General features: G+C 35.9%; 1 protein-coding gene across 2 annotated transcripts in view; it reads left to right on the forward strand.

Annotated features, from left to right (window-relative positions):
• Ulk4 (unc-51 like kinase 4) overlaps nt 1–23,735 on the forward strand; it is a 496,824-nt gene that overhangs the window by 149,023 nt on the left and 324,066 nt on the right. For both annotated transcript variants that reach the window (XM_040290054.2, XM_013361299.4), the window contains 5 exons: nt 15,135–15,268; nt 16,726–16,847; nt 17,017–17,073; nt 22,266–22,317; nt 22,414–22,508. In XM_040290054.2, the coding sequence (XP_040145988.2) occupies nt 15,135–15,268; nt 16,726–16,847; nt 17,017–17,073; nt 22,266–22,317; nt 22,414–22,508 (460 nt within the window). The remainder of the gene's footprint in view (nt 1–15,134; nt 15,269–16,725; nt 16,848–17,016; nt 17,074–22,265; nt 22,318–22,413; nt 22,509–23,735) is intronic.

Raw genomic sequence — 23,735 nt, forward strand, 5'->3', positions numbered from 1 at the left:
GGATTTGTGTTTTCCTTTATCTGTACAACCAATGTGTACCTCTTAGTTGAATTAAGTCCATTTGTATCCAGGGTTATTATTGAAATGGTTGAATTATGCCTTCATTTAGTTTTTTTTTTTAAAGAGAGAGGAGAGAGAGAGAGAGAATGAGAATTTTTTAATATTTATTTTTTAGTTTTCGGCTGACACAACTTCTTTGTATGTGGTGCTGAGGATTGAACCCGGGCCGCACGCATGCCAGGCAAGTGCGCTACCACTTGAGCCACATCCCCAGCCCTAGTTTTTTATTCTAGTTGTTTTGAATATTCTTTGGTCTTTTCTTTGACTTATTCATCTTTGTTGTTTGATGGTGTATTGTATTAATAGTGTTTGGTCATTTTTCATTTCTCTTTTGTGTATCTATTCTTCTAGTGGGAGTTGATAGTTTCACATGCTACTTTTCACTTCTGTGTGTTCGACTCCCTTAAGCATGTTTTGTAAAGCTGGTCATGAAAATCCCTCAGTTTTTGCATTGGAAGTTCTTTGTTTTTCCATCCTTATGAAAGATGATATTGCTCGGCATAATAATATAGTAGTTATTTTATTGTTTAATACCATAATGGAAAGATGAAAGAATAACTAAAAAGTACAAGGAAGCAAAGACTAGAACTTATTGAGGACTTGGAATATGTTCATTCCATCCCACCCTGCTGAGAAAACTGCTCTTAGTCTAAGGGAGTTGCCTTTTAATGTAATGTGGGGCTTTTCTTTTATAGATTAGTCTGTTGCTGAGATTTTCAACTGAACTGGACTTATTGATTTCCTCATTTCTAAGAATTCTCTTAGTTCTTTTTCAGAAGCTCTGCTGGATTTTTCATTCATATCCTGCATTGTTTTTCTAATTTCATTTAACTGTTTTTGTATTCACTTGGATCTCATTGATATTTAAAAAATATTTCTTTTGAATTATTAAGCATTTCATAATTCTGATTTTGTTGGAATCTCTTACCAGAGAGTTATCTTTTGGAGATGTCATGTTATTGTGTTTCTTCATTGATATTTCTGCATTTGGTGTAACATATTTCTACACATCCTGAAGATGTGTTTGGAGTTTTGGATTTGTTATTCAATACTGGCTTTGATTCTAGCTAGGCACCATAGTGTGTGTTTCCAGTAGCTTCTTTGGTTGTGATTAATGACTTTGGGCATAGCATTTGTTGTGGTAGATTTGAAGATACCTATTTCTTCTTTGGGCCATGCAGGAGTGGGGACGTTTTTCCTTTTAGAAGTTTAATTGGGATGTACATTAGGTGTGGATTCTATGGATTTATCTTGTTTGGTGTTGGCTCACAGTTTCTTGAATCTATAGATTTATATCATCTGGTAATTTTCAGTCATCATTTTGTTGTATATTTTTTCAATTTCATTTGCCCACTCCTCCCCTTTTGAGACCTGATAATACAAATATAAAGTGTTTTATTATTCTACAGGTTCCAGGGACTCTGATTTTTCTTTGTCTGTTTTATCTGTACTTTTTACATTTTATAAGTTAAATTTATCTGACCTTTTTCTTTTATCTGTATTCATTATTGAGCCCATCCAGTGAGGTTTTTAAATTTTGTTTATTTTTCAGTTATTTTTTTTACATTTGCTTTATTTTTATGACCTGTCTTTTTCCTTTGGAGATTTTAAGTTTTTTTATTGATTGTCCACATTGCATGGAAATGTGAGTTGCTGTGATTTTTTTTGGAAAGTGTTGTGGAAACACATATTTCTATTAAGAATACCCATAAGTTCAGTTTAAAATGTTTGCATTTGATATTTAGCTGCTAGAAATCAAACTATTAATTTTTCCAGATATATGCATGAAGGTATCCAATGCAGCTTTGTTACATCCATTGATATTGAACTGGCTCAGTAAATAATGTCATAGCTGTAATATATATGATCTATTTGATTAACTTAGAGAAATGTTCATTAGATGAGTAAAAATAATGACAAGGCAGCTTTCTATTTTAATTTTGAAGACATTTTTAAAAACAACACACATGGCAAAATGCCTCTGTTGCATGTATTTGTATGAAAGTCCATTTTAAAAAAAAGGCAAAGAAGAATAATACTAAGTTTATTATCTAAGGAGGTTAGGGAAAACACATTATTTATCTCTTCACTTGTGTGTTTAGACTATTATACAACAAGCTGATTCACTCTTATAAGAAAAACCAATGAAAAGAAAAAAACTAAATGTTAGCAATAGGTGCCAGTTGTTTTAAAGGTTAATGGATCTCTAAGTCGGTGAAAGTTCAAAATTTTTCATACTTTTAGATTTACTTCAATACAAATTGTTCCCAGAAACAAATATGGGTACAAGCAGTGGAAAATGACTGTTTTTTGTTTCTTTGTGTTTTGTAGCCCAGGTTTTATATTAGTGTGCATATAAGATGCAAGGTTGAATAGAAAGATATGCAAAAGAGAGCAAGCCTGCAGGCTATAGAGAGATGTTAAAATTCTCTGTGATGAGTTTATATGGAAACGTGCACTTCTTTTCTTTCTTTTCCCTTGAAACTCCACTAGCAGCTGGCTTTCTGCAAATCATGATGCTGCCCATCTGCCTGACAACTGAAGCCCTACATCAGGAGCCCGTGATAACCTTTGCTACATTATGCAGATATATTTTCCTGCTTACCATCATCACCAGTCGTCTTTTATGGATTAGATTTCAGCACATTTTCTATGATGTCAGCTCTCAAATCCATCTAGTGTAAGACAGGCAGTGAAACTGAGCTGTCAGGATCAGATAAAAATGATATGATAGCCCCCAAATGTCCACCTATTTCTTCAAATGGCTTCATTCTCATATTGAATATGACAGGTGATAAAATAGGGCCTTATGTGTCTCTAGAAATGATAACCCTTTTAGAGGATGAATAGTCTTGTAAGTTCATTGTATAGGTTTGCTGTGAGCCTGAAATGTCAGTGCCTCCTGATGAATCGGGTTTTCCTAGCGTTTTTCTCCCCCTTTCCCCATGGCATTGCATTAATATGATAATCAGTGAAATAAAAGAAAATCTGCTTTGATCTTGAAAGATTTTTTTTTTAAAGAAGAAATATTTACTCTGGATAATTGGTTAACTGTGTGGGAAAAATTATTTTCTCTGCTTATACTATACAAAAGTCAATTCCAGATGGATTAAAGAATTATATACCCCAAAGAAACCATAAACATCTGGAAGAAAATATGTTTAAATATGGGCAAGGAAGGTTGTTCTGAGTAGAAAGGCGATGAAAGAAACCATAAAAGGAAATACTGATTGTTTGGCTACATATAAATTAGAAACTTTATCCCCTAAGAATCATAAATAAAACTTACATGCTAACAAAAATCTAAGTTTTTGCATCACACATAATAATCTCTGTACTATGGAGAGATTCATGATAGGAATAGATATTCAGCCTCATTAATAATCAGAAATACAAGTTAAAATGATAACCAAATACTGTTTCTACCCCATCATATTGTCAAAGTAAGAAAAACACAACCACTATCTTATATCCACAGTGCAGGAGGACAACTTTTGATCTACCTGGTGAGGCTTCTTGAGGGTGTTTTTGTAATGTGAATTAGAAATCTCTATGATTAACTATTTCTAGTACTGTAAATACACTTGAATCATATCTTTGCACTTTACTAGGGATGTAAATTACCTCAAAGATCTGAATCCTCAGTGAACTAGACTTTTCTTGGTGCAGAGGTTTTCTCTCACTTCAGCTACTAGATTTTATGGTCATTCCAAGAGGTTCTTCAGAGAACATTTGTGTTCTAGTTGCCCATTTTCACTGTGAAACAACCACCTAGTTTTCATTGGTAATCAAGATGACGTACTCCAACCAGTACAGTAAGCCTCTTGTATCCCCAGATTGACCTTCTAGTTTAGTTGTATCTTCTGGTGGAACCCTTTCTTCCTAGGAAACAACCCAGCAGAGCTCAAAGTCATGGTGACTGAAGGCAAAAATATTATAATCACGAGAGAGGATCTCTTCTGCTTATTGATTCCCAGAACTGTGTGGGGAGATAATACCATTTTTTGGGTGCCATTTCAAAACATATACTTCATGTTTTAAATCCTTCATGTTTTAAGATAGAGCCCAGAGTTTTATCATGATTTTTCCTCCTTTGACACCATGATTGAATTCTCCATAAGCCATTCCTCTTTTCTCTTAAGGGCTGTGTATGTGATAGTTGCAGCCAAGACTATGAATTTCATAGGCTTGAGCCCATTGCCAAATTCTTTGATCAGAGGCATTGCTATTTTGATTACATGATTGTAAGTAAAGCATTTCTTAAGTCTGTACTTCATTTTATAGGTTGGTGAAGTTTGTGTGCAGGGATTTGTGTTTATTCTAGTGAGAATAGTTTGCTGCTCCTTCTACAAATCAACCTATTTTAGGCAACTGGTTGTTCTCCTGAGGAAATGGCTCCACACTAAGTTCTCAGCATTGGTTTTCTTCTTGATTGGAGGGCCAGTATCTACATAATCATTGACGAGCATTCCTTTTGCAGAGCCCATGCATACACTCCATCTTTGCCACCTCCCATCCCCATAGTACATAGACCTGTTGTACGAGCACTGGAGTGACTGGAGAAGAAATCTTGACTGCCATTTGCAGAATATGTCATCTACCTGATTATTGAGGGCCTCCTCTGAAATGGATACTCTTTGACGTCCACATCACATACAAATGTCTTCATGCTTTTTTCCCATTCTCAAGTCTATCAGCAAACCTCTTTCCTAGAATTTCTTGCCACCGGTCTTATGTCCCTGACCATCTTACTAAACTGTTAGCCAGTGGCCATATCTCAGTTAAACACAGAGCCCAACAAAATCTGTTTTGAAGTTCTCACTGGAGAATGTTCTTCTCAGATACACTTTTGATTAGGTTTGTAATGTGACAGTCCTCTTTCATTTGGTGCCAGCATATCGTATTGAATCATTCACTAATCAGAATCAGCATTTTTCTTTTTTCAGTCAGCTGTTCATAAATAATTCTATTTTTTAAAAAATAAATATCTTGTAGTTGAGATGGACAGCATACCTTTATTTTGGTTATTTTTTTGAAGTGTTAAGCATGGTACCCAATGCCTCACGTGTGCTAGGGAAGTGCTCTGCCACTGAGCTGCAGTCCCAGCCCACAAATTATTCTTAATCAGAATTGAGAGGAGGTAATTCAGAGGAGTTTGTTGGAGAAATAGGAACCATCTTCTTATGTAGTGTGTACATTGTGGCCCTATCCAAGCTCAGTCTCTTATATTTATCAACCTACTTGATGATGGTTTGCTGATGTGTATCCAAAACCTAGTGGCTTGGTGAAGTGAGGTTAATGATATGTAGCTCAGATCATAAGCTCATTTGACGTCAGTGGTCACGTGCTTATTTTCTTTTTTTATTATTAGTTCAAAATATTACATAGCTCTTGACATGTCATTTTTCATACATTCGATTCAAGTGGGTTATGATCTCCCATTTTTACCCCGTATACAGATACGTGCTTATTTTCTATGAGAAGCTGTTTCTAAAACAATAGTCATCCACAGATGAGAATGAGGTTCTGCTCTAAAAGCACAAAGATGGATTGTGATTGACCTATTGGTACTTTCCTGGAGTTATATTTTCCATAGCTACTCAGCGCCATAGGTATGTTGGATGTTAGGTCTAGGTGGCAGAGCCACTTACAGAGCAGCTTGGAATTGCTGCAGAGTTTTTAATCCAACTCCCTTTAAAACTAGCAACTTTAAGGCTCCTCATAAATGTGAGTGAAAGGAACAGATCCAAAGACGGTATGTATTGCCTTCTAAATTCATAAAATCACACCACATATTGTGTTTCCTTTTTTTGTTATAATCAGACTCCCAGACTTTTAGCCCTGGAGTCTGAACTTGCTCTAGACCACTTAATCCTAGAACTTTACTGAGGTGGTAAGCCCTGAATTTTTAATGAGGTTTCTCTTAAGTGACTTCCTAAGTCCTCCAGAATACTTGCTGCTGACTCTTCCTTACATCATCAAAATAATATAGGTGTATGATACTTGGGAATAGATCTTTGCAGGCTGTTTTATGGTCGAGAGCAGGAGAGTTGGCATAGCTCTGCAGCAAGACAGTTAATATAACCCATTTGCCTTGATGAGTAAAAACAAACACATACTGGTTGTTCTTTCACTTGTTGGTGTATTCTCTCAAGTGGGGGTAAGGGTTGCCTTTGTCAGGTAAGAAATTTGCCAGGTCTGTGTTGATTTGCTCCAAAAGAGATATTACATGTTAAATTGTAGCTGCAGTTATAGTTATAACATGTTTACATTTTAGATAACTCACTGTCGTTCAAGATCCATTGCAAACATTTTCCAAGATTTTATACTGGGTGAATTGATTCTTTAAATGGAGCTGTAATAGTTATTATCATCCCTGCACCTTTTAAATTTTTGTTGTTGGTTCTACTTTCTATAGTTTTTCTGTTGATACGATTTACTATCTTGGTATAGAGGGGAAATTCTATACTTGCATTTGTCACTTATAATATTAGTCTTCATGTCTAAGGTCAGATAGCCAATGTCTGGATTCTGCTAGTTGCTAAGTATGTCTCTTCCAGTTACATATTTGGGAAATAAAGAACTAATCTGAGAAGGCCCTTAGATATATTAGGGTCACTGTAGTTTGAATTTGGGCCAAAATTCCATTTATCACTTGGCTGCCATAAGCTGAGAGACAAAAGCTTTAATTACAAACAGAGGTATTGAATTGGACAATGAATTTGCTGAGGATTCTGGCAGGGAAATGGAAGAGAGGAAAAATGCATCCCATATTTAAAGCAAATTATTCTTGTATGGGGAAAGGAAGTCAAAGAATCTGTAGTAGACTGATAAAAAATGAACTTAGAATGGAGTAAAACACTAGTGGAGTATTTTGATTCTTTGGAAATAGTGTATGGCTTTCTCCCCATCTCAGTCATTAACTGTGCTGCTCTCAGATGAAATTTCTCAAAGTACAATTCCTTCATTTATTTTTTCTTAGCATTCTCTTTCTCTCTCTCTGATTCTTCTTTGTATCTAGCATTACCTTTGTCCCTGGTTTCCTGCTACTTATTTTCTTTAAAAATTGTTTATAGAATTGAGAAACTTTCTTTTCTTACTATCCTGTAAGTGTAAACTTATCCTATTTCCCTGCCATTTAGGGCTTGGGGTGGTGCTGGGGTTCTGTCTATTCCCCCAGGTAGCTTTTTCCTTCATGTGTGCTTTTGCCATCTCTTGATCCTCTTTTTTTTTTTTTGAGAGACTTTTTAAATATTTTTAAGTTTTCGGTGGACACAACATCTTTATTTGTATGAGTTGCTGAGGATTGAACCCAGCGCTCTGCACATGCCAGGCGAGCGTGCTATTTCTTGAGCTACATCCCCAGCCCTTGATCCTCTTAATCTGTACTCTTGTAAGAGTCCCGCGAAGTGTCGGAGAAAGAGACCACAAGAGACCAGCTTCATGCAATAAGCAGGGGACAGTTTTATTGAACCAGCATGCTGGGGCTCCATGCCAACTCAAGAAAGGAGAGCAGCCCAGAGCCGAGAGCAGAGGTCAAGCAGAGCTTAAGTACACTTTTTGGAGAGGGCCGGGGGCTTTGTATACATCAGAACAAATCATCATGAGGCGTGGGAAAATTGAACAACAACTCTGAGACATGATTAGTACATTCATTTGCGGGAACAGTCTGGGCAGGGGTGATTGGTCACTCCTAAGCGGGGTACACATTCAAACTGATTGGTTTTGGGGCCTGGATGCCTACGTGCCAAGCTACTCAGAGCCCTTAGCTATTAAACAACCAGAGAATCAGTGGAAATATTTACTGGGCAGTTCGGGTATTGTCCTAACAGCTACAGGGATTACAGGTTCTGGGGGTAGCAGAGGAATTTTAACAATACCTAGTCTTTCACTTTTTAACCCAAGCCCTGCAGCTTGGAAACTTTACAATGCCCTGTCTTTTACACTTTAACTCAGGCTTTGCAGTTTAGAATCAGCTTAGAAATTTTACCCTTACACTCTCACCTTTAAGAAATTCTTTGAAAGTTCTGACTGTGAATGGTACAGTTTCTGGTTTCTAACACTGATAGAACTTTCCAAGGGGAGTAGGTAAAAAAGGGGACATAGTGTTCGGATTCAATTTTCCAATTTGAATTGGAATTTACCTCCATAGTTTTAGACCTTTTAATAGTAACTTAACATATTCATTGCTGTCTTCAAATCCTCAGTCTCTTAGCTGGCCTCCATTTTTTGCTTTATCCCAGATATACCCCCCCCAATATCTCTTTGATTATTAACCAAACCTGAGATAGAAGAGAACATGGAGATACAAACTAAAGGCATAAAGAATATTTTCATTCAGATGGTTACAGAATACTTCTCCCGTATCAGAAATGACATAGATGTTCATGTACAGGAGGCTTACATACAGGAGGCTTATAAGACCCCAAACAGACTTAGTTAAATAAGAAGTTTGCTGAGTCATACCATGATCAAAATGCCTAATAGGGAAGATAAAGAAAGAATATTAAAAGCTGCAAGAACTAAACATCAGGTCACATTCAGAGGCAAACTAATAAGGCTCACTTCTGATTTCTCAACTCAGACCTTAAAATTAAGGAGGGCCCAAAATGAGATATTCTAAGCCCTAAAAGAAAAAAAGTGTCAGCCAAGGATACTATGTCCAGCAAAACTTGATTTAAAATTTGAGGGTGAAATAAAAATTTTCCAATCACCAATTAGACTAAAAAGAACTCATGAGGGCTGGAGATGTGGCTCAAGCCGTAGCGCATTCGCCTGGCATGCGTGCGGCCCGGGTTCGATCCTCAGCACCACATACAAAGATGTTGTGTCCGCCGAATACTAAAAAAAAAAAAAAAAAAAAAAAAAAATTCTCTCTCTTTCTCAAAAAAACAAACAAACAAAAAACCTCATGAGCACTAAGCCAGCACTATAAGGAATACTCAAAGATAAATCACAAACACAGGAACTAAAAAAACAATTCTCAAAGCTCCCAAACAAAAGAACTTCAATAGAATGATTCACTAAATGAGAATCAAGACAGGATAAACTATAACAAAACAAGAAAACCCATAATAGCAGGAAACCTCAAACACTTATCCATACTAATGCAAAATGTTAATGGCTTCAAACTCCCCAATTAAAAGACACAGATTACCAGAATGCATCTATTTACAAGATGCATCTGTTTATAAGAGATTAATCTAATAGGCAATGACTTCACAGGCTGAAAGTAAGAGAATGGAAAAAAAAAATACTCCAGTGCTATGTTCAGGTAAAAGAAGCAGGAGTAGCTATTCTCATATCTGACAAAGCAGATTTCAAGCAAAGATTAATCAGAAGAGACACAGAAGTTCATTATATCCTAGTAAAGAGAACAATCCCAAGAAGAAGATATAATAATAGTAAACATTTATGCCCCAAATTTCAAAGTCCCCAGTTACATGGAAAAAACACTCCATGACATATATAAATTATATATATTTATATATATAATATATATATAATATATATATAATATATATATTATATATATATTATATATATAAATATATATAATATATATATATTTAATATAAATTATATATATTTAATATATATATTAAATCTCATATATATCCCCAAACAATAATATCTGATTTCAGTACACCCATATCACCAATTAGGTCATCAAAACATCAAATCATAAATATATTTCCAACCTATACCATACTATAAATCAAATGAACCTAATTGACACCTACAGAATACTCCACCTCTTTCCAGCTGTGCATGGAACTTTTTCCAAACTTCCCGAGTTGTGAGTGTATATGAAAGAAAAGATGTCATTTTATTTTTTTTTTTGAAAGCAAATTTTATTTTTTTTTTAAAGAGAGAGGGGGAGAGAGAGAGAATATTTATTTTTTAGTTATCGGCAGACACAACATCTTTGTTTTGTATGTGGTGCTGAGGATCGAACTTGGGCCGCACCCATGCCAGGCGAGCGCGCTACCACTTGAGCCACATCCCCAGCCCCAAAAGATGTCATTTTAATGTATAGTGTTCTCATGAGAAGAGTGGAATATATTTTTGCTTGAGTCATTTGTATTCTGGGTATATTTCCTTTTAAAATTCTGTGTGCATTTTATTTTTCTTGCCTTTAGTCTTTTTCTAATTGAGAGATGTGTGTGTATATATATACATTAAACTTTTGTGATATGAAATGGAAAACATTCCCCCAGTTTATGAGCCTTCTGATATTTCTCCTCGAATTTTTTTTCTATGCAGATTCATTTGTTTGTTTTTTAACCTTTTATATAATCCAGTAGTATAAATTTTAAGTAAACATACATCAAATATTAGAATTAAGAAAAGGGCCTAGGGAATAATAAAGACCAAGCAATTGCTATTGAGAGTTAGAGAAAACCGTAAGGCCATTTCAACAGCTGTATTTACCTATTCATCTAATATTTATTGAGTACTTAATTCATGTCAGAAACTGTGCCCAGAAGGGGAAAGATGTGATTATCGGAATCAGATTTAGTCCTTTAAAGTTTACAAGGATGATGTGTCATCAAGTAATCAAAAAATATGTATTAGAAATTTATAGTTGGGTAAGACTTTGATGCATTCTCTTCCATGATATAATGATATATAAGGATTTTATTTAGGGAAATGAGTGAAAATTGTAGGGAATTATGGCATATAGATGTAAATGTATTAGCAAAAAGTGGAGAGAAGAGCCATCTAAGTTAAGGTAATAGCCTGTTTCTGTGGGAAGTACTGAGTTTAAGAAACTAAAAGAAGGACATTGTGATTGAAGGATAGAAAAAGCATGATGAAGTGGAGAGGTAGTTGGGGGCCAGATTTTGTAGGCCTTGCAGGTAATTATAAGGAGTTTTGAGAGCTGTCATGTTAAGAATAATGAGATGCCATAGAAGGGTTTCTAATAGGGGAGTTGCTGGATGGATGAGAATAGATTAGATGTAGTGTGTAGGGGCTAGATTGACAGAAACAAGCAGATAACCTACCTGGATGGCTATTGTGGTAGTCTAGGACAAGGGAACATGGTAGATTGCACTTGGCTAGAGAGTGGAGAATCTAAAGGTTTGAAGAACATTTCAAGATTGACTTGCTGGGTTTCTGGTTTCCTTTATAGGCTAAAGAACAATAGTCTAGAGTAGGATACCATAGCTGTAAGAAAACCAGGTTTGGTGAGATAATGATGTTTATTTTGGTTGCATAGTGTTTGAAGTGTAGTTGAGGCAAACAAAAGCAGATATCATGTCAGTAGTTGAATAGGCTTAGGTTTTAGCTCCAGATATGAATTGGAAGGTGTCTGTTAATATGGCAGGTAATTAAAGTGGATGGCCTGGGTCAAAAGGATAGAAAGAGGAAAGTAATGGCCTAGAAGTCATTTTTTTAAAATAAACTTGAAGATTTAGGAGCACACACAGTATGAAGGAACAACCAAAGAAGCTGGAGAAGAAAACTAGGAAAGTATGTCATGATGGATAGAGAAACAGGAGGAATGAGAACAGTATTCAATAACGTTGCCTTGTCACGACAAGTAAAGGCAGACTAATGCCCATTGGATTTGAGGTGACCTTAGAGAGTGATGGGAGTGAAAACCAGATAGAGCAGGGTTGAGGAACAAATATCTAGAAGAGTGGAGGTAGTATTTATAGGTTTTCCTTTTAAGACACTTGACAGAAGATGAGACAGAAGGACAGTTGCTAGAAAACCATGAAAGGGTCAGCATAGATGGAAGAAGGGATAGATCCATTGTTGTGAAAGGAAGGGTTTCTGTATGTTTTCTTTGTGTGTTCGTACTTTGGAGGCACAACACTCAATCTCATGAAAACATGGAAGATTGGTGGTTTGAAAAGAAGAAAATATTGAAAATAGACTTTGGGAATAAGATGACCAAGGTGACCACTTGAATCATTGATACCATTTGGGTCATTCAACAGTGGAGTTAACACATTTATAGTTGAATACATTTACTCCATTAGTTTACTTTAGCATCCTTCTCTGTAGAAAATAGATGGTCGGATGCATCCAGAGTTCATGTGGCTTTATGGGTACAAAGAAAAGAAAGAGCAGCAAGAGTGTAGTCAAATAATAGATTGTGGGAGATAATTGACTATGGTTTGGATATAGTTTTGGTGTTTTCCAAGGTTTTATGTGTTATTAATTCCTATTGTGAGGCATTAGAAGAGAAAACTTAATCTGATCACAGCGTTTAAAAGTGGGTCCTTTGGGAACTGATTAGAATTAGATTAATTTATTAGGGTTGAGCTCCCATGGTTGAGTCCTGATGTTTTATATGAAGACGGAGAGACCACACATACACACACACACACACAGACACATACACGAGAGCTTTCTGTCTCTTGATGCATGATGGATGCTGTGTGGTGCCTCATGACTGCCAGCAGCAAGACCATCCACAGATGATTTGAGCCCTTAAATCTCCCAAACTGTGAGCTTTAAATACCCTATTCTTCATAAGTAGCTTGTCTCAGATATTTCATTATATTCATGAACAACTGACTAATCTGTAGTTCCAATCATGAAGAAAGTGAAGAAAAGCAAGGGCTAATGAATTGAGAAGAAATGTCACAGATTAAATTAATAAAAGTTCCCAGGAAGTTGAGGAATGAATGGTCACAGTGGAAGTGCTTGATTTTAGCAAGTAGAAACGAGACCAGATACAGTCAGGGGGGTTCTGCAAAAACCTATCTTGAAAAGTGATGTACTTAAATGCCATCTTTAATTTTGGAAAATCTGTCCAAATCTGACCATGGCAAAGCTTAGCAGAGAGATGTCAAGCATCCCATTTTGGGAAGCAAAACAAGAAGAAGTAGGGCTGTCCTTCTCCTTGGTTGGGCTGATGGAACAGGTCCCAACTAATTAAAAGGTTTTTGGAGTTACTGCCTTTCTCTTAGAAGCTATGAGCCATGATGATTCTTCAGCACTAGGAACTCCAAGACAGCTCCATTCAGTACATGACAACTTACATGACTGATGTTTTTATAGTCCATTTATCATAAAAGGGATTGAGGTCTTGCTCCTCTATGGTTATTCATTATCAGAAAGTTTTATGCTGCTATTTTCAAGTACTATCGATACCTTCCTAGTGATGCATCAATATTCTCTCATTTTAACCAGTGCCTTACATTTGTTAGAGTGTGGCAAGAGCTATCTATAATCAGTGACTAGAACAGAGGATGCTAACTGAATGCAGAATCTAGACTAACTTCCTGTGTGTTCACTTATGGGGTTATAAATTGTAATAAACAAAGGCAAATGCATGGATAAATCTACTGAGAATCACATGAATTCTGTGTCAAGATATCAGTATGCCTATGTATCTGTATTATGTACAAAACCACCTCTTTCCAGTTTATAGTGTGAATTGAGAAGCAAAAGTTCAGTGGGATGCGTAAGAAAACAGAAATGGAGAGATGGATGACTGGGAAGTTGTTGCAAAGGGACTTTTTCCATGATGAAATCCATGAACTCATCATTTAGAGAGTTGTGGGGAATGGGAACTTGTGAAAATGACTGAGTTCATCAAACTCATTTGAGAAAAAGTGGGGAGGGCCTCAACAAGCAACAGCATCCTAAATATTTAAGGTCATGGTCTATTTTAGCTTTTTCGCTGCTATGACTACCAGAACAACTGTAGAGGAGGAAAAGTTTGAGGTCCATTGTGTTTTCAAAGGTCTTAGTCCATAGAAACCTGGTTCCATTTCTCAGGGCTGGAGGTGAGGCTGAACATCATGGTGGGAGAGGGTGGTGGAGGGAAGCAGCTCATGTCATGTGATCAAAAGACAGACTCACTTGCCAGATACAAATATATATACCAAAGCCACACCCTACCACTTCAGTTAATCCCATCAGAGACCAGCTCTCCAATTAGGCTAAGGCTATAATCCAATCATTTCTCCTCCACACCTTCTTGGATTGTCTCATGTGAGCTTTCGGGGGGGCGGGGGACCACATCTAAATCAGAATATGATTTATTGGATATGGAACATGAAAAGCGCCAAAATAGTGAGGCCTGGGAAAATGGACTGAAAAATAAAAAGCCAGATATTGACAGGTTTCATCTTTCTCAAGGTAAATCCCTTTCAGATACTGGATGCAGGCAGGAAGAAATTGTTTCATCAAACCTAAAGTGATAGCCTCTAGGAAACACTAATCTCTTCTAAGATAACTCTTCTCCAGGTGCTGGCCATGGACCCCCAGCCCCCAAACTCAAATTCCTGAGTGCCCAGACTGACATGCTCACTAAATCACCTACAACCTATAAAAGCCCAGTCCCCTCCTTTGTTCAGTGGCTCGTTTTCCACCAGAAAAGGGGATCCATTCCCGTAGATGTAGTTCTGTTTCTGAATAAAAGCTGAAATGATCCATTGAAGTTTGCATCAGGCCCGGTCTGACACATGGTCCATTGTGTTTTCTAGTTCTGAGTTGGAAATATTTGATTCAGATACTGATGTGGTTTGCTGTGGTTAAAAGATATTATAAAACTAGTAGAGAGACATGTACAATCCATATGTTTAGACAGTACCTGCTATCTATATAACCCAGTGTAAAATGAAACCTTTTTTTGCATTTATGCATACAGTTCACTAAAAGAATAGGAATTCATATGAATTGCCTGGGGTTCCAATCAAATTTAATGCTGATGATCACCAAAAGTGCAGGTCAACTTGTGGTTATGTTTGGAATCTTTGGAACACAAAAAGCTCTTATGTGCAGACATCTTTGTTTGCCTTTCATTTATCACCTGGAGAATAATGTTTTCTTCCATTGACCAAAGGCAAATAAAATCAAGGCATTGTTTTATAATACCCTAGGAGACAGATTCAAAGTTGCCTGATATTCTTTCTGCATAAACATTTTGAACTTTCTAAGGCAGAAATTGACTATCACTATTGTCTCTGCTTGAAAAATTGGTGAATCTAAATGTCCGCATGATTGGGACCAGGTCCTCTGGAAACCCTTGCCTTGGCTGCGTTTTGGGACAGATGTTGGTAAATGTCTTATCATGAGAGGTGATCTGTGCCCTTTCCCATTTGTAGGCTGGTGATGTACATCGAGAGGGACAGCAGAAAGACCACTCCAGGCAAGGAGCAGCAAGGCAGTGGGGAATACCTCTCTAGATGCCTGGATCTTCTCATCCGTCACATCGTGCAGGAACTGCCAACAATCCTCTGTAAATTGTAGTCTTGTCCTTAGGCCCTCTTGCTGCTTACCTTTCTGTGACTTAGCTTTTAGGCACTGTCTGTTTTTACAGGAGAGTGCAATGACACTCTCCTTAAATGTAGTTTCAAGATTTATCTGTCTTTATAATTATTTGGCATTAGTGATATTTTTGAGATGTGAGCAGGCTAAATGTTATATTGAGGTATTATCTGAGGTAATCTGGGAATTTTAGAAATAAACAGAAGGAAACATGTTAATTGCTTAAAATTGGACTTCTATGATTATTTCAGGTAACTTCTCAAAAGTTATCCTTGCCTAGATCTGAAGAAAATAATTTTCTCTTAAGATTAGAGCCATAGCTGAGCACAGTGGCATGCCTATAGTCCTATCTACTCAGGAGGCTGAGGCAGGAGGATCACTCAAAGCCAGCCTCAGCAATTTAGCAACACCCTAAGCAATTTAGTGAGAATTGTCTCTAAATAAAATATTTAAAAAGGGCTGGGGATGTGACTCAGTGGTAAAGTACTCCTGGGTTGAATCCCTGCTTACCCCTCCAACCCCCCAAAAAAGATTAGAGGCATAAATTAAAATTGATAAAAGAACTTGAACATATATAGAATTTAAAAAACTGAAATGTCAAAATCTAATATTAAAGAATTTTGACAGTATTGGTTTAAAGTTCAATGTTTGAAGATGTCTTTGGTTTGAAAAACTATCCTTAAAGAGGTAAAAATATCTGATAATGATTTGTAAAGAATGTTTATTACAATTAAACCACTTTTTTATTTGAAGTTTAAATAAGGAAAATGTACGTGTAGTTGAAATCCCTTTGCATGCTTTTCCAGCAGATGTAGCTATTAACCAAAAGTGTTTAAAATATAGTTTGCTTCAAACTGTTACGATAAAGTGTACTTAAGAAATAGAAATTCAGAACTTCAAAATAATGAAAATATTTTCATGATCAACTGATAATAACTTTTTGCTCTTTACTAAAACATCAGGAGAGGTTTTTTTTTTTTTTTTTTCAGTTGATAGCTGAGTTCAGGGAGGTTGTGGGAACTGATCTCTTTTTACTTCTATATCCTTTGGTTTTTAAAAGTCATGATCCACTATCTGTTCACTTAAAAATTTAAAGTAATTATTCCTGTTTATAAGAGAAATAAGCAATATAGTTGAATTTTGGAAAATACAAAAAGATTTTCTAAAACCAGTGTGTAATAATTATTTGTAAATTCTATTTTTAATTTTAGATGAGAGATTGAGTTAACTGATAGCTTTTATGCAGAATATTACATTCTGTCCCCGGTGGCCATGGTGTCTTCTAAACTCAGTACCTGTGAATAAAAAGAACACAGCTCATACCATTTAGACCCATTATTTGGAAATTAATTAGTAATCAAGCAATGACCATGGGCACCTCCACGTGTGATCCTTTAACCTCTGCACCTGCTCTGGGATGCTTCACAGGTGACATTCTCAACGCCTTGGCTAATGTCTCTGGTCGTAAACACCCATCCACAGTTCAAGCAAAACAGCTGAAGATGTGCCTCCCCCTGATGCCTGTAGTACTTCACCTCGTCACTTCTCAGGTACTGTACCATCATTTTAGGGAAAAGATAATATAAATTGTCTCACTTCTTTGTAAACTGAAGCTGGGAAACATCAATTCAGAAAAACCATTTTTATTTGTGTCTTTCTTGAACAAAATCTGTTCATGTTTTTCGGGATTTAATCTGTGGAAACTCTCATCACACACAGGTATTTCGACCTCAAGTTGTAACAGAAGAGTTTCTTTTCAGTTATGGAACTATTCTTGTGAGTAGCACTTAAGTTTTTCATGTTCTTACTCAAAATGTCTTATCCTTCTGTTTGTGGAATTTGATGTCAATATGAGGTAATTTAAAAATTCTTGTGGCATTTATTTGTCTCCAGGGAAGTGACCTTTTTATATTTTTAATCTGTTGACTGTAATAAAATTTGACATTTGGAGGAAAATACATTCACTCCTGATAATGTATTTTGTTCAGAGATCACCCCAAATAGGGTAAGTTAGTCCTCAGAAATACTTTCATTGATTTTGGTATTAAACATCATGAACAAATTTAAAATAAAATGGTGAACATGGAATGCTAAGAATATGTACTCATTGTTATTCATGTAGGCTTACATTGTCCAATTGTGTTGGCATTTCTCTGAGTTAAACTCAGCTTAGTTTTTTCTTTAATTTTGATGTCATGACATAGGTAGAAATGAAAACTAAATCATTGTACTATCTTTTTGTTTAGGATATAGTTTTGAGTTATCTTTTCCCTTGTCTGTTGTAGTTACAGTGTGTATTGTTGAATAAAATGAGAAAGCTGTACACAAAGGAAAAGCCAAGGTACTTGTCAGATAACATCTCCAGTCTGACTTTGATACGTGTAATAAACTGAACTGAGATTTTCAAAATGCCACAGAAGGATCTAGTTAAAATGAAGTAGGCATCTCAGCTTTATGGTTATTTTGGAATAAAGAAATTACTGCCACCCACAAGTGAGAATATCATTTTCTAGAGGTTCATCATATGGTGAAGTATGATGTTTTTAAGTACAAGTGTTGAATAGATATTACTGACAGGAAACAGTGGGTTCTGGCAATGCAGTAGAGGTCCTTTTGTGTTCAATTTCAAATCTTTATCATTGTAGTCCCTTGAAGCCCAAATTCTACAAAGTATGTGGTTTTGGTAGTTCACTGATGAATTTACAAATTATTAATTACAGTTGTCATCTGTAGACCACTATCTTTAACTTGCTTTTTATTGGCTCTTCTTAAGTAGAATATGGGTACCATATTAGCACAATTATAATTCTAAGTATTTATAATCCTGTTGCACCAGCACATCACTGTCAAGAGTAGTTTTATTCTTTGTAGCTTATTTTGGCATCATGTTTGTTCAGGTACAATTATCCTGTGTTCTTTCTTCTTCCTTTAGTTCTTTTTTCTGCCCACAGTATGTTCTCAAGGAATTAACAAGTGTCTAACCTAAAAGTCTTTATAGGCTTTCAGGTATTATACCTGTTCCTTGCAATAACCGTGTCCAAAGAAAAGGGAGTTGGCCACCTTGAGGAAGGGAGGTGTGGGAGTACTCTTGAGTATTCTGTAGGGTCATCTTAGTACTCACATTTAGAACATGGAAAATAACTTTCCTTGTTCAAACATCTCATCGTGATTTTGAGAAAAAATTTTTAGCACTATTCCCTCCCCCTCCCATTGTAATCTCACCCAAATAAAGGGAATTTAGGGAAATGAAATGGAGATGGGTCTTTTGGCTCTGTTCAGGTCATTTTCCTTGTTTGAATCATGGCTAGTTCCAGAATTTTTTTAAATTGTTTTTCTTATTGTATCTTGTTAGCTTTCCCTGTATTTTCACCTTTCTTATACTCAGTGTTGATGGCATTGATGAAATACTACTACAGAGAGTGAGTTATTGATGGAAATTCAGGACCTGGATTTATTTTTTCTTACACTTCTTGTGAACTTATTATGAACTCTTGAGAGTTGGACATTGCTTCTGTGACTTAATTCATAATCTTTTCAAGAAGTCATCAAAACTGTTACTCAAGTTTCCATGTCATAAGACAGGGCAACTCATCAGACACCCTACTAGAAGTAAAACCTCTGGAGTTTTCTGCCTTAAAATAATTCTTCTATAATTTTGATTAAGCAAAGAATTCCTAAACATATCTTAAAATTGGGAAGGGGGCATGGGAAGGTTATACAACTGTAAATGTTTTGTAACCCAGTACTCAGCCCAGTGGCTTCAAGCTTTCCAGATCACAGTGTTTCTTTGGGGCTGGTGACATGAGGAGGTAGTCCATTCATGTTTGCATCCATAGCATTGTACTTTGAAGGCCTTATTAGTCCATCTGGAGACAAAAAATATTTTTAATATTTTTAAAAGTAAAAGTGGTAGTTACCATGTAGCAGGTGTGTTATCATTTTATATTTTAAAAATGTGCCTTAATTTGAGGTCTTCATTCGTAGTGTACCTTAAGAGCTGTGTCCAACAGCAACAAGGTGTTGCCAAGCTGCTTCCATTGAAGCAGCTCTGCAGGAGATGCTGACCTGCATGAGGTGGGCGTGGAACGAGCCATCGATGTCCATGTGATGTCCACTATTTCAAGGGTCATAAGGAGCAAGATAGAAAGGGCATTGGAATTGTGCTTCCCACACTGGGTTCAGTTTGCATAAAAGCACCAGAGCACAGATTGCCTGTTTGACCTGAAGGCATTTATCTTTGGGTTTTGTTTTATTTTCATTTTTTTGGGCAGAAACATTCTATACTAGTATATGGAAATATGACTATAGAAACTTGCATTTTGTAGACTGCCCCCCCCCTTCAAGTGAAACAAGGTTTTGGTCTTCTTATATTTTAGATAGACTACTGTTTGGAAATGATTTAGGAGGGTACTCTTAAACCAATATCAACTTTCAAAGACTCTCGGCTAAAGAGTACTACTTAGCTGTTAATTGCTGTTTTCACTTCTTATTGATAGAAGTGAACAGTCATCATAACTGGCTTCTTCAAGTTTTAGAAGTCAGATCTTTGAGCTGCTTGGAGGAGTATGCATACCATACTTGTTTTGGGGCCTCCGTTGAACTGGGCTTGGAAATGGGAGATAATGACAGGAAATAGGGAACTCACCATGTATATTAACCTAATGTTCATTGCATTTCTTGGTTCTTTTGAAAACACGCTTGATTAACGAGCTAAAGAATAGGATTTTGTTGTATTTTCTTCAGTTCTGGCCTTATCAGTTTATAAAAGTACATAATGTGTTAATTATGTATTTCTATCAAAAAAGGACACACTTTGTGACCTCTAGATTTTTTATTATCTGTGAATGTTAGTTTGGTAGCTTTTGGCTTCTGTTATAGGTAAAGCAGAGATGGAGCACTCTTTTATTTTTATTTTTTTATTTTATTTTGTTTTAAATTTTTTTAGTTGTAGATGGACACACAACTTTGTTTATTTATTTTTATGTGGTGCTGATGATCGAACCCAGGCAAGCACTCTACCACTGAGTCACAGCTTCAGCCCTCTTATATTTTTAAAAGAGATAATACTGCTTGCACTATTCTCACCCTGAATACATGACTGTTTGTCTTAATTGAGCTCTCCCTCAGACTTGTACATCTAGTTTATTTTCTTAGTTTATATACTTCTACACTCACCTTGATAACTGTTCATATCTTCTCTCCTTGAATCTCCAATGCCTCCTAACCCATTCGCTTACCTCATTATGTTCTGTTACACTAAGAATGAAGAAGTATATTAAAAAACATTAAAATTGGTAAATTAATGAAATATCCAGTAGGAATACTTTTAATTAAATAGGGGAAGTATAAAGAAGTTATAAGAAACCCATAATATCATCATGTTGATAACCCTCATTGACATTGAAAAAAGAAAAAGAAATGTGAGCTTAGAAAATCCCAAGAGTACAGAAAAGGAAAAGTGGCAGCACATCTCCCATCTCGGGCTCTGAAAGAACCTGTCCTTTCTGTGATCTCCTTCTGGAAAATTAATGTTCATGTCCCCAGCATCTGTATATTATCTACATATTCTCTCAAAGTAATTACATGAGAAGGATCATGGCATTGACAATACTATGTGCCTGTCATCTGCAGTAAGACTTAGACCATTAAGTAGGTTTATTGTAGTCAAAGGTACCTCCAAATATTTTCTTTAGCATCAAATTCATATTTATTTACAAAAGTAATGTCCCATTTTGGAATTTCTTGAAACTATTTTAGCCAGATTATTATTATGAAAAGCTTATAATTATCACCCTTTTAAAATTTATATTTTAGTCTGTTTTTTCTTTGTTTATTCATAGATAGAAAAAGAGAATTCAGAATATCTGGAATTTTCAGTTTTCATTTCCTAGATTGTGATTTTCTTTATAACCTGGAAAGTAAATACGCCTTTAAGATTTTTTTTCTTGTTTTAAGAGTAATTTATGCTTATTCATTTAAAATATAAAGTGCAGCCTTGTTAGAGAAAATGTGGAAAATTATAGTGAAATATGAAAAAAAATAAAATCACAACTCCACACCCAGAAATAACCACTGTTAATATGTTGTTTCCTTAATATTTTATTCATATGTATGCATTTGTTTATAGAAGAAATTATACCTATGACATATGTGATTGAGACTGTATATATACACACAGTTTATGTGTGTGTGTGTGTATGTATGGGTTTCTATTCTACTTTTTGAATTTAACATAAGTATTTCAATACTTATCCATATTTTTTTTAAAAATATTCTTTTTCTGAGCATTTTAATGGCTACATACTTTTCCATTTGTATGAAGGGGATGCAGTTTGATTAAATGCCCAAACTAACAATACACTATTTAGGAATATGTGAATATGCAGCAAAATGTTTAAAAACATGAATGATATCAGTTGGGCGAGTGGGGGAGAACCAGGCGGGTGGGCTGGAAGAGCTCTTGCAAGGAATGGGGTGTCATTCTTACTAATATCCCAGGTACTGAGAGTAAGTGTGGCATGTTGCTGGAAATTATTATGGATCAGTTGGATCATTCTTACATTTTCAGTTGCTAATGAATGTATTCCAGCATTAAATCTCATTGATGATTATTTGTATATTTAAAAATAATTATGGGCTGGGGTTGAAGCTCAGTGGTAGAGCATTTGCCCAGTATATCTGGGGCACTAGGTTAAATCCTCAGCACCACATAAAATAAATAAAGGTATTGTGTCCATCTTCAACTAAAAAATTTCTTTAAAAAATATAGTTTATAACTTTTAGTATTAAAGTCATGTTTTAAAACTATGATTATAGTGTTCATAACATGTAGAGTGTATTTAATATTTTTTAAGAGTTTCATTAAAAATGGTAGATACAGTTTTGGGAGAAATATTAACTACCTAAATTTTTTTCAAAGTTATTTTTAAATTTACATTTATTAAAAATTTTTATTTTCTATTTTTCAGAGTCATATTAAATCAATCGACTCGGGAGAAACTAACATAGATGGAGCCATAGGTGAGTAGACCATGCAACAGACAATGTTTGAGGCATTTCGATATTGAGATTTAGAAAGTAAACACCTTTACTAATAATGATTAAATGTGTTCCTAGGGCTGACAGCATCAGAAGAATTTATCAAGGTCACATTGTCGGCTTTTGAAGCAATAATTCAATATCCTGTTTTGTTGAAAGATTATCGCTCTACGGTCAGTTTTTTCGACTTTTGAAAAAAGCTCTTTTTCATTTCCTTGGTAATTCTATATAAAGGGACCTGCTTTCCATATTCTTAGCTCAGATGGGTTCCTCGTATGAAGTAACCATCTCGAAAAGCAGGATGGGTCTAGGAAATCTGTTCCTTTTGTTGTTGACTTTCATGCTCTTCTGGTTACATCTTTATTCCAGCCTCTTCTTCCTCCTTGCCTGATTATTTGTTGTAACCAAATATAAACCTTTGCAAGAGGGTTTCTCAATCTGGGCACTTGGGCATTTTGGGATGGACAGTTTGTTGTGGAACCACCCTGTGCATTGTAGGATGTTTAGCAGCCTCTGCTCACTCGGGGCAGTAGCTTTCACTCCATGGTTCCTCCGATGTGACCACCACAAATGTCTCTAAATCCTGACCTACGTCCTCTCAGTGGCAAAATTGCCCCCATTTAAGAACCCCTTTATCCTTAGGGAAATCCTTAGGAGGCTGACTTTGAACTCCTGTTCCTTCTGCCTCAGCCTCCTGAGCACTGGGATTACAGGCATGCACCATGGCACCTGGCTGTAATCTTTACTCTCCATTTTTCTTCTTATTTTAGCTCTAGGAAGGAAGTGTGGAATCATGGCAAATATGAAACATATAAAGTTCAATGAATTTTTTTAACTCTCTTTTTGGGGGGTGTGATTTAAGTTAAAGCTGAGAATCAAGTTTTATTATATTCACATTTAATATCTTAACTGCTCTGAGTGATCCTTCAGTATTAATTGATTGCCTTGCCTTACTAAGGACTACTTCAGGCATAGGGCAAGGATAGAAATGAAACAAAGTAGTAACCCCTATAGAACCTATAAGTAGAGAGAGAGAGATGATAAATATTCAAATAAATTTTAATACACCAAGTGGTAGGATGTCCTATGAAGGAAACATGAATGTGTAAGTGGGTGAGTTAAGTGATTTTTATAAGTAGTTATTTTTCTCTTCAATAATGGATGTTTGGATAGACAAGTGATAAATCTGGGGGAAGAAGTTTCTAGGCAGAGGCAGTAGCAAGTATAAAAACACTCAGGAGGAGCTGTGCCCAAGGACTAGTAACTTGGTTGATGATTCAGCTGGGCTAGAGCAGCCTTCTAGAAGATAAGAGCAGACCAGTGGGGCTGGGAGAAGTAATATGTTGCATAAGGAACTTGGCCATGGTAACAGTTTTGGAGATTAAGGATTATTGATCTTG

The sequence above is a fragment of the Ictidomys tridecemlineatus genome, chromosome 2 (genome assembly GCF_052094955.1).
Source record: "Ictidomys tridecemlineatus isolate mIctTri1 chromosome 2, mIctTri1.hap1, whole genome shotgun sequence".
NCBI lineage: Eukaryota > Metazoa > Chordata > Mammalia > Rodentia > Sciuridae > Ictidomys > Ictidomys tridecemlineatus.